We start from the raw sequence: 12825 nt of genomic DNA on the forward strand, positions 1-12825 counted from the left end.
TTTCCGACGTCTCTCGTCACCGATGTTAACCGGGACCTGGAGTCAAACTTAGGTCGCTGGGTTCATAGTGGAGTGCGCTGCTGCCTCACTGTGCCACTGCTTTGATATTATGTAATAATAATCATTCAAATTTATAAAGCGCAATCCATCCTAGGATCTCAACGCGCGATGCATGGAAAGCAGGAAACAAAAACAGAACCAGGGGCAAGCGACCAAACTAAGGGGGGAAGGCCACCTTAAAGAGATGGGTTTTCAAAGCAGATTTAAATATATCTACCGACTCTGATGCATACCAATATCCCTGAATATTTATAGACACATGTTACTTTAAGCACTGGGCAGTACATGGTTTGACAAAGCATGTCCTTAATTCTAAAGCACCCTTAAGTGTGTTGTGCTGGCAGTCTGGAAGTGAATCAAAGTCTGTTTGTGTCAGGAGAAGAAGCCATGCGAGATAAGCGACATGTCGGCCACTAATCAATCTCCTTTGGCATTTCGAAAATAACAAGGCTGTTAACTGCATGTGTACATGTGCAAAGACAAATATCCCCCGTATATCCTCAACAGACTGTTGGGGCAAGTGCTGTTAACGAGCACCTATGAAGGTCGGCACGGCACACGAGAGGGTGGATGGCCAGCACTATGCCTCTGCCGCCTTTGTCTCCCAAGTGGCGATATTCACACACTGCACCTGATACTCGTTTGAGGCTGAGTCGACCTAGGGGAGGTCCAGGATTAGCTGAGATAATTGTCACTGGCGTTGACCATGAGTGGGAATCAAACTCGGATCGCTGGGTTCGTAGCACAGAGTACCAGTCGCTGCACCTCCGCTCCGCACATGCAAACGTGCTCACACACAAACACGTGACAGGTATTGTGTAAAAGGAAACAGAAGGGCTCATTGTTTTCCTGTTTACTAACATTACTTGAGTAGTTTTGAACTACAATATACAATGCGATGCATCCTGTATATTATGGTTCTCATGTTTCATTGCCACAATTTGAATGCGAACCTTGCCTGTATAACATTGCGGTGAAATGGTCGCACCTTGAGTGAAACGACCACTGCAACTCTCCTCTCTACGCCGACGGCCTCCCCAAATCCCTCATCTCCACGCTCTCGATGATCCAACGTTCCATTGCCAGACTCCTCACGCGCACCCGTAAACAAGACCCACATCCCCGCATCAGCTCCCAATGCAATGGTGCATCGATTTCAAGATCAGACTCAATGTGTCTTCAACATTAATCCATATCCCTTCTAATCTCACTCTACCCTCCTCCATGCGCTCTCTGCCCCAGTAAGCAATACTTTTTTGTCGAAGCTCCCAGCCGAACTTCTATTCGTGGGGGTGGGGGGAGGGTGCTCATTCCCGTTTGCTGTGCCCATAGTCTGGAATCTGCCAGAGGTCTATGCTGTCGACTCCCTGCCCAGGATCAAGGCTTTCTTTGTTCCTCTGCCTATGGCTGACTCTCCCTACAAAATAAATATTCCCACTGTGTATACGCATTTTAGAAATTGTCTTGTTTTGTATTACATACCAGGTACACATATTATTCAGTCAGACTTATGTCTCAGTCTGAGTGAAATGAAAACAGTATTTGAGGCAGGAGCACTGTTTTTACTGCCGTATGGATCAGATGATTAGACCTGAACTAATGAGCTCGAAAGCACGTTGTTGATGTTTGAACACAAGTGTCTCTACAGACGATGGCAAGGCGGAAAAGGTATTGCAGAAGTCCAGAAGAGAACACGGCAGGTAAGTGGTGGAGACAGGATGAGCAGTGCCGAATTCTCCTAGTAGCACAAGTAGCTACACGTGTAGTAGTAGCTACTACATATGTAGTAGTAGCTACATATGTAGTAGTAGCTACTACTACATATGTAGTAGCTACATGTGTAGTAGTAGCTACATGTGTAGTAGTAGCTACTACATATGTAGTAGTAGCTACACGTGTAGTAGTAGCTACTACTACATATGTAGTAGTAGCTACATATGTAGTAGTAGCTACTACTACATATGTAGTAGCTACGTGTGTAGTAGTAGCTACACGTGTAGTAGTAGCTACATATGTAGTAGTAGCTACATGTGTAGTAGTAGCTACTACATATGTAGTAGTAGCTACTACTACATATGTAGTAGTAGCTACATACATATGTAGTAGTAGCTACTACATACGTAGTAGTAGCTACTACATATGTAGTAGTAGCTACACGTGTAGTAGTAGCTACTACATATGGAGTAGCTACATGTGTAGTAGTAGCTACATGTGTAGTAGTAGCTACTACATATGTAGTAGTAGCTACATATGTAGTAGTAGCTACTACATATGTAGTAGTAGCTACTACTACATATGTAGTAGCTACATGTGTAGTAGTAGCTACATGTGTAGTAGTAGCTACTACATATGTAGTAGTAGCTACACGTGTAGTAGTAGCTACTACTACATATGTAGTAGTAGCTACATATGTAGTAGTAGCTACTACTACATATGTAGTAGCTACATGTGTAGTAGTAGCTACACGTGTAGTAGTAGCTACATATGTAGTAGTAGCTACATGTGTAGTAGTAGCTACTACATATGTAGTAGTAGCTACTACTACATATGTAGTAGTAGCTACATACATATGTAGTAGTAGCTACTACATACGTAGTAGTAGCTACTACATATGTAGTAGTAGCTACACGTGTAGTAGTAGCTACTACATATGGAGTAGCTACATGTGTAGTAGTAGCTACATGTGTAGTAGTAGCTACTACATATGTAGTAGTAGCTACATATGTAGTAGTAGCTACTACATATGTAGTAGTAGCTACTACTACACGTGTAGTAGTAGCTACACGTGTACTACTACACGTGTAGTAGTAGCTACATATGTAGTAGTAGCTACATATGTAGTAGTAGCTACATGTGTAGTAGTAGCTACTACATATGTAGTAGTAGCTACATATGTAGTAGTAGCTACGTATGTAGTAGCTACATGTGTAGTAGTAGCTACATGTGTAGTAGTAGCTACATGTGTAGTAGTAGCTACTACAGTAGTAGCTACAGTAGTAGCTACTACATATGTAGTAGCTACTACATATGTAGTAGCTACGGGCCCCGCATTTCCAAGGGTCCCGCGCTAAATGCTTTCAAGCTATCAATTCCGGTTCAGTGCTTCTGCACTTGCTCTATTACTATAGTACTATACTGCCTTCAACTTTTATGAACGACTGGGTGTTTAAGGTTAGCGATTTGTCGTATTATCTGGCTGTATAGCAAATGAAAAACATACAATTACTTTACTATGCAAGTTAAACATTTGTGTTTTAATATTTACGTGTTTTTGTTTATATGTATGGCCCCTTTATAACACATGCTACAGGCCCTGCACTAGCTTCATCCGGCACTGACGATGAGGCAAAAACATGGCTGCACTGGGCGGGTGGGTGGGACATGCGCAGAATGAGAGACAGCCGATTTCCGAGTCAGATACTGGAATAGTCTCCATGAGCCCAGCATCCAAGGGGACAGTAGATCTTGGAGGCCCCATGTTTACTGTGCAGCAGCTGTGGACTCTGATAGAGGGTAGGGGCGCCACGGTGGCGAGGTGTTAACTCCCTCGCCTGTTATGCAGGAGGTCATGGATTCGATCCCGACCCTGACGCCTGCTGTATACTTGGAGTTTGCGTGTTTCTCTCCCCGTGATCGCGTGGATTTTTTTTCCCAGGTCCTCCGGGTTTACCCTCCGCAAACACATTCCTGCGGCGGGAGCTGGTAGGAACGTTGGGTTGTTCGGTCAATGGCCAGGGTCAACGGCGGCACCACGTGGTGTATTCCGCAAATATGCCCGACTGTGAGGGCGGGCACAAGCCGGCGATAGTAGGTTAAACGTTGAGTTTTATAAGGGCACCACGGGGTGACCAGCCCCTCCCCACCCAGCCCCACCCCTCCCACCCAGCCCCTCCCCACCCTCCCCACCCAGCCCCTCCCCACCCTCCCCACCCAGCCCCTCCCCACCCTCCCCTCTCCACCCAGGCCCACCCCTCCCATTTTTGGTTGCACGACGGACAGACACAATAATCCCCTGTGGGCTGGTGTAACCAGAAGGTTCCTACCAGTATAAGAAACGTATGTCTAGAGTATTTGGCTATTATGAACTTCCACTTGATAAGTCACTTCGTTAAGCTTTCATTTGTGGCCAGGTTGCTTCTGAATAAGAGCTATATAGCTCACTGGCCTTAATTGGTAAGATAAAAAAAATAGCTTAGAATAGCATAGCTAAGTTAGTGAGTTGTGGTTGGGTCAGCAGCAGCTTTGGCCATGATCGTACCTTGAACTTGACATGTATTATTTACACATCCATTCGGACACACGTGTTGGTATGCATTTACCATGAGTTTAATAATGGATATTAACAGATGGATTGATGTATCGTTCCACCGCTACTTCAAATGAAATAAAAAAAGTGCTGTTATGCTTTCTGCTTCATCTCCTGTCCCTCCGGTTTGAGGATGACGTCGACACCTATCAGTTGCTCTGCTGGGTCTTCATTTGGCCACGCAGATCAATACTGGAGAGACGGTGCCGGTCGTGTTAGATACACACAGCCATTCGCCTGGTCGGACTGATATCGGACAAATGCCATTTTCGTTCATTGGTAATGCATCTCTTGAACGCACAACGCGATTTCTTCCTGAATCTCGCACACCCACTTTGACGGCACCGTGCCATTTGCTGTGGTCAGTTGCCTGCTGGAAACAATCGCTGTTCACCGTGCCATTGCCGGGCTCGCCAAACACGCCGTGCCACGTAACATCTTAACAGCTGACGCGGGCACTGAAATCCCTTCAGAAGAATCCGTTTCTCTTCACGAGATGTCGATTGGATCAGGTTATTCAGCCCCCTCCTCACACTGAGTTCGGATGTGCTGTCGCTAAATAGGGCAGCCGAGTGCAGGTGCCACCGAACTGCGGTGCCATCCCAGGTCAACGCAGGGCTGACCAAAGTCTCGATCTTCCCAATGCGCAGGTCCACGGCCATGGCTCCCAGCGGTATCCATCACCTGTCACTCTCGCCGGTTCTCTGTCGCCGCGGGGATTGCGAGATTGTCGAAGGCCGCGCAATAATTTGCTTAAAGTGAACGAGCGGTCGCACACCCTCTTGGTCAAACAAACAGCTTCCAGTGGCAGGGCAGGGACGAGATGACCGGAAGGGCTTGCACTGGCCGCAGGGTTTCTTTTCGCAATAACCTTCTCCACAACAAGTTGTTGAAACAAGCTAACGAGTCTGGTTATCCCAGGGGCCGCTGATATTTGTCTAGCATCTGCCCATGGACCTGTCCGGCTTCAGTGACCCCACCTGGAGTTCTCAGGGTCAAGAAAGCACGCAGAGGCTCCTCTCGGCCACGGAAAAGGGAGCAGTCAGGGATGGCACGGCGGCGTGGTCTATAACCGAACAATGGCGCGGTTAAAACGCACACCAATTCACGTGAAGGTGGCGCGCAATAGCGTTCTCATTTTGGTTGACCTGCTTTAGATCCTCCGCTGAATTGGAATCCGTGTTGTCCCTTGTGGGCAAATTGTTACAATGTGGACAAAAGTCAAGTGAGAAAACAAACATACATACACACGCACATAAATGCTTTTTTTTAAAGGAAGAATGCATACAAATGATTGACGTATCAATATAGGTATAATCACAATGACTACTATTGTGAATATAATTAGTGAGACTCTTGAAATCGTGTGCATGGTAATCGTAGCGGTGTGGACATTTTAACCATGTATTTACACTAGCAGGTGTACCCGTTCTTCGCACGGAAATTAATAGTTTAGTCGGAGTCTATTATATCCATTATTCCTCCCCCGCCGCGCATTTGTGCGAGATACACGGCCTACGCGGAGGGTGGGGGGGATGTGTGACGTCAGCAGTCACACTGCGTAACGCTGCTGCATGCGGGTGACATCACATATGTGACGTCACCGCTCAAATGCCGTGCAAAATATATCCATTATTGCGCCCCCCCCCCCCCCAAAAAAAAAATACAAAAGTCTATTTTTAGATGTTTCGCATTGTGTACAGTCTGGAAACTACCCACATGCCAAATTTCAAGTTGGTTGCATGTCGGGAAGTATGCTAAACATTTCTAACAGACACACATATTCACAAATGTCCCTTTTATATACATAGACATTCCAAAAATTCGATAATCTACAACTCCCTTGCCACCACCTGTTTCTGTTGAAACGGATAAACGCATATCTGTGCAGCAGCCTGAAATGTTATGTCGCAGTCAGAGTAATTGCCGCAATTGGGCACCTCTGACATCCACACACAACCTTACACATCAGCAAATGTTCAGAGACACACAACTCAATCCCTCTGGCTGTCTGTCCCTTACTTCATGGGTCATTTCCATCTTCAGTTCATCCAGGCTGTGGCGGGGTATGGGGATTATTTGTGTTGACTTAACATTCACTGCACACACACTTTTTAGTTTTTACCCCCTCCCCACGACGTACTGTTTTATATATATACAAAATTACTCACCACGTAATTAGTAGTGGAGTATAGTGTGGGTACTTCAACCGCCTTCGAAGATATCTGACCAGCGTGGAAGAGTAGGCGAAATACCCATCTAGAGGGGCTCTCTAGATCTCCTTCAAGTGGAGGCTCTTGTGTGAGCAAGCAATTGCAGGGCTGCACCTTTACCTATGCTTAGGGTGTAACCATGTATTCAACCATTAAGATAGATTATTTAAGCTCATGTACACATTGTGTATGTGTGTAAGAATCTATAATTAGTCAGTGCATATAAGTTGTATGTAATGGGTTCAAATGTCCCCCGCGTCCTCTGGAGGCCAGTCCATTCAGAATCATAATTATTAAAAAATATATTTAACTGAATTGTGTTCATGAATCGCGGCACTTCATCGAACGGTTGCGGGAGGAACAGTGAATCATTAAAACTGTAGTGTATGCTAATTTATTAAATTCATTTATCATAATCAATTTGTCTCATACAATCTTCAATCAGATAAAAGATTAGTCCATATGCTAATCCCTTCGGAATGGAGTTGCAACATTCACCCAATTTTTTTTTGCCTGCTTTGGGGTTGCTTTTTTGGGAGGGGATTGCAAATATTATTGGATTGATATCGGAGAACATTTTTTCTATTAGTTCAACACGTAGGCTTTCGCGACCAATATCATCCATAAAATAGAGGGTTTTTTTGGGTTAGATCAGTGTAAATATATAAATGTGTTTATATATTGATTACCCATTGATATCCCACATTAACTGTTTACCTGCTATTGTGCTTTAATGTGACATGTGAGCGCTCACAGCTCTTGCCATCCTATTTTCATCAACACCAAATTTACCTGCATTATTAGCATTTTAATAGTGAAATACAGTACGCCAATAGGATATAGTTTGGTAATATGCACCATGCAATTTAATTTTCACACCGAATTCTTTCCTGCACACATTACATTGACACATTACATTCCAATCAAATGCAAGGCAATTTTTTTCTTTAATGAATTTAAACTGAACCTGATTAGTTCCTCGCTCTTGCACCGCATTTATTTTTTCTGAAATATTATTTTCAATTGGCAATTCATTTTGGCGAGGAGTGGTTAGTGCACCCCACTCTCGACCCGGTGACCCGGGTTCGATTCTCAGCCACGGCTGTAGTGTGTGAATCAATTCTGCCCCCCCCATCACCCCCCTCCTCTCCACACCCCCTTCACCAACTCGCAAACAACTCCCATGACTGACATGGCATCGGGAGGCCTTCATACAATGGTGGATTTGTTAAGGAGCTGTACACTCTCCATTATTTTATGAAATGTCATTTAGTGGAAATTATTTTTTCTTGCAGACGTAGTGACATCGTTGGATGCCACTGTGTGAAGCCGGCCTGGGAGAGGCACGGCGCGCGATGTATCGGCATCGCTGACACCACTTGAATGTGGATGCAGTACCGGAAAAAAGCACTGACTTACAGTGACCGATGGCACCACGCTCTGCGTGCAGTGTCAGTCCCTACAGGACAGAGGGCGAGAGTCCCAGGCACGGAATGGGGTTGGCACTCTGGTTGACCCCGGAGGACACGTGACCGGTTGTGGCTCCACGGGAACCCCCAAAAGAGGGGCTAGGGGTGATCACGTGACCAGGTCGAGATCCTCCTCGAGGATTCAAGAAGGTGGGCGTGGCTAGGGGCGGAGCGAGCCCCGCCACGGAGGATATATGCCGGGTCCCCCAGTGGGACCGGCAGTTGTTGTTATCCTGAAGAAACCTACGTTCTACGTCCAGAAGAGCCTCCAACACGTGGACCTGGACCCAAGCTGTGGTCCGGTCCGTTGTAGCTAGCTACGGTGTGACTAGTGTAGTTAGCCTGGTGGTCACCACCATAGGTTATATAGTGTTAAAACATTGTTGCCTTCAAAGAGTACGTCTGCGATTTAGTTTGAGCCCACTACACAAGTATTAATGGTTCATTGAAATGGTAATCGTCAATTAGATTATGAGCAATTAGATTCCGCTGTCCTGGGCAATTTGTACTTTATTGTCTTTGGATAAAGTCACAGTCAGCAGACTAAAAACATACCAGCTTTGATATCATTCAGAGACGATTATACGTATTAAAAACCTACGTCTGAAATCATTGCATCCCATTTATTATGAAACAATTTCACACGAAGGTCGCAGATATGTGAATATACATGCACACGCGACGTCGTATACTTTCAAATTTACAAGTCCTTTATTTACTCTTGTGGAAACACTAATATTGCATAAGTGGGAAGCTCTGGTAGGAAAATTACACGTGCGTTTTTAAACTGCATCACATCTCCAGCAAATGTACCATTCGCTTGCCAGTGAATTGGGATACGTGACATGTTTATTGTGTGTTTTTGCTGTAAATTAAATTGCGGATGCTCACACGGCATTCAATCAAACTGGCCAGCGTTAAGCCAATCAATACTGGCCATTCTGTCCCGCGAGCATTTTCTCCGGACGGCACAAGGGAGACTTATCAACATATTTTAAATAAAAAGTGCTCAGTTGATTTTTTTCCCTTCAACGTATTTGCTTTATATTGACGAGGCCAGGAGCTCCTGTAATGGTAGTACGTACAGTGCTTCGTGCACTGCACTACGAACCTGGCGACCTGAGCTCTTGGTGGTGAGATGTTATCTGCCTTGCCTGGTATACAGGAGGCCGTGGGTTCGATCCCAACCCTGATGTCTGCTGTATATTTGGAGTTTGCATGTTCTCCCCGTGTCACGTGGTTTGTTCACCGGGTCCTCCGGTTTTCCCCTTAACATTTGGCTGCTATAAATTTCCACGTGATGATAAGCCACTTCGTTGAGTTATCGTTTGTGGCCAGGTCGCTTCTGAAAAAGAGCTATAAGCTTAGTGGGCCTTACCTTGTAAAATAACAATAAATAGCATTTTAGTTTAATTCCTGGCCACGGCTAAGAAGAGTGCCCCCCCCCCCTCCAACGTACAGAATCTTTATCTTTATTTATTTTATCCCATTGAATTACTATGAAATTACATAACAGCATGGCGGAGGTAAAATAAATACATGTTCAGAAGAGGGATGCGGATAACCGTGCTACTCCTTCAGTTCATTTTTTATTTTTTAATTGCTTAATCTGGCAATACTTAATCAGCCGAGTGGCAATTAAAATGACATTCAACGTATTAGTCCTTATATAAGAACTGCAACTGTCTGTCATTCTGTCAGCTGGTTAGTGACAGGACCGGAGTGTATTTTGTCACGCAGAGTTCAGTTCAGGCTCATATTGACCTGAAGGAACAGGAGACCTATGGTATTTAAGATGAGCGATGTAAGACCTATTACATTTGACCTAGGTTTGGAGAGAAAACAAATCATTGTGTGCAACTGGCAAAGACTTTTCGGAGACGCTAGGCCAACTCACGTCAAGTATCGTGCCGAAAATGTAAGAGGTGAACGGGTGGAGAGCGGCAGAGCATAACGAGGCTTCAGGTCTCCCATGCTCTATTTTTACAGAAGATAAATATAAAAACTCCTGATATAAGCACAGTTCTGGTATAAACAACAGATCCTTGACAGCACACTCGTGGGGGGGTAATTTCAAAGGGCTACTTCGCATACAAGCATACTCCTTCTGATGCAAGCACAATTGGCCTCGCGCCCGAAGAGGGTTGTGCTTATAGCCAGCGTCAGCGGCGCTAACTAATTCCAGTTTAGAAAGGCGAACAAATAATTGACTGCGACATTTTATTCCTGATATGGTTTATACAACAACAAAAAATGAAGATGCCTCTTACCGGAGCTATCGCCACCAAGCCCACAATGTCGTGCTGGCTGACAGTCAGCTCACTGGTGATGCGATCATGCTCGGAAGGCGCGCTCTGCCCATCGTAGGCCACGTGCCACAGGATGCGCCGCGTCACCGTCTGGCTGGTGATGTTCTCCAGCTCGAACTCCAGCTGTAGGATCTCCGCGCTGCCCGTCTCTCCACTGGCACTGGGCATCGGCAGGACAGAATGGCGTGCAGTGACACTGGCATGTCTGATGACGGGAGGTTGACAGCAGCGCTGTGCCGTTCAAATATTAACGTTGCATTGAACAATAGTCAGGAACAATATGAATAATGCTAGACTTTATTCAGGTTAGCACACTGGACTTGAAATCCTGAGGTCCGTCGGTTCGATCTCCTGGTGCCGAAGTTAAAACAATGGGCAGGTTTCTCAGTCCACCTTCTGCCCCCCCCCCCCCCCCCCCCCACAGAACGGTACACTACAAGAAATCGGACGTTCGCATGTGGTGGGGTATGGTGTGGGTATTCCCCCATTTTCCAAGGTGTCACGCCAACATGGAAGAGTAGGCCAAAATACAAGTTAGAGGGGCTCACTGGGGCTCCTTCTAGTGGGGGCCCTTCCACCGGCAGTTGTGCAAGCAATACATTGCAGGGCTGCACATTTGCCTCATTTCCAACTTTGTTTATCCAGGAAACCCTCACTGAATCATTGAACTGTCTTTAAGGAGGCTCCTGCATTGATATGTGTGGCTAAAATTCCATGCACAGGTGTTTGACTCGTGGGAGGAAAATCCAAAGCCAGGAGAACCCGAGAAATGTGTGTGGACGTAACAGTTTTCTACACAGATCAATTCAACACAGCGGTTGCACTGCCACCTCCGGGCACTTACATTGGATGGTCGCAATATGTATCACTCACTAGCGGGTACTTGCAGCTATCTTTTTTTGCGAACGTAGAGTGGCTCAATCGCTGTTGTTCAGAAGGAGGGGGTCAGTGGCGTTACAGCAACTGTTGAGATCTCGCTGTACCGTGGGGCCTGCAATAAATGTAACGTCACGTGTCCACCATGGGGAACGAAAGGATGCTTGGGCTTGCTGGGGTAGGGCTGGTGACGTCACTGGGCGCGTGTGGGATGCCATTTGGGGGGCTCCGCCCCCCCCCATGTAAAATGTCTGCTCGCCATGCAGCTAAGATATTCTGCGGGGTTTTAAAAAAGAACCCTGCCAAGTTTGGTGGCGATAGCTTTAGCGGTGTGGATTTGTATTCAGAACAGAGAGACAGACAGACTTTCATTTATATATGTAAAAAAATGTCTGTAACACACTACTGGAACTGTCAACGATCATGTAGCGTTTGGCAAATGTGTTGACCATTCACATGCTAAAATACACACAGGTATATAAGATTAGCCTGCTGCTTAGTCAATGTGCCTTCTTATCTGTTGAAAGCTATACCATTGACAAACGGGATATCTTTCAGCTCTGTATACCAATAACAGTATTATTTTAAACATGCACATTAAGCAAGTGATAAAAAAACACCATACTTAAAAAGGTACAATCCAATATTATATTGTATAACACCTCACTGTGCAACATTTTAACATAAAGAAATGTATCAATCCCATCCATTTCCCTTAGCTTTAAACTCTTAGAGATATTTTTAAAAGCAATACTTAATTATATTAGTATAAGAAATAATTGACATTCTCAACAGGCTTAACAAACTTAATATTTCTAAAAGCAGTTCAATGTCAGAGCACAGCAGTTTATAGCCCTGTGTTGTCAAACTAATTAGCAAACTATAATGGTATTTTAAAAGAAACCATAGGGGAATGCGCGGTAATTATTAAACACACCATGTACCTTCCTTTAGACACTACTTTGTTGAGGACACCGACACTCTCAGGAATTAGCTAATGGTAAATTTCCCACTGTGGATTACGATAAGTCTTGAATTAGAGCAGTATAATTCGAATGTTTTTTTGCTCATGCATATGTTATTACTGACCACTTTTTTACATAATTAATTATTGAGTTTTTTTGTTAAACCTACTGAACGTTATTGAACGATATCTTACACACACAAAAACTGTTATACACTCTTATTTTTTTATTTAACGCAATTAATTACACTTTAGCGATACAGAGTTTTTATATAAAAGAACCATAGACAAAATTAATCATCATTGACCGGGTGTTTAGTGTTTTGACACCAAAGTTGAGCAGCAGCTTAACCGTAAACATTACAAATGTGGCAACAACAATTCAATAAAAAACTAAATTCAAGGCATTATTTCCACTTCCTCAAATTAAGTGAACCGTAAAAGAGAATAGCTTCAGTGCTCGTTTCATTACGTGTATTATTTTTGTACTCTCGTTTGTCCGTGTACCTTGTCTGGATGCTATATTGTTTTTTTTTGTCCAGGATGCAATTTGGTCTGCACTCACTTCTTTACTAGGTAATTATCTTGTTATTATATCTCGAATGTCCCCTTGTCCTGGCACCTTCAG

The 12825-nt window shown here is 44.6% G+C and overlaps 1 protein-coding gene across 1 annotated transcript in view; it reads right to left on the reverse strand.

Moving 5' to 3' along the window:
• The window catches only part of LOC116939154 (transmembrane protein 132C-like), a 98549-nt gene that overhangs the window by 34336 nt on the left and 51388 nt on the right, over positions 1-12825 (reverse strand). The window contains exon 4 of the mRNA XM_032947215.2: positions 10319-10517. Within this exon, the coding sequence (XP_032803106.1) occupies positions 10319-10517 (199 nt within the window). The remainder of the gene's footprint in view (positions 1-10318; positions 10518-12825) is intronic.

The sequence above is a fragment of the Petromyzon marinus genome, chromosome 5, assembly GCF_048934315.1.
Source record: "Petromyzon marinus isolate PM22_M1 ecotype Great Lakes invasive population chromosome 5, UKy_Petmar_22M1.pri1.0, whole genome shotgun sequence".
Lineage (NCBI taxonomy): Eukaryota > Metazoa > Chordata > Hyperoartia > Petromyzontiformes > Petromyzontidae > Petromyzon > Petromyzon marinus.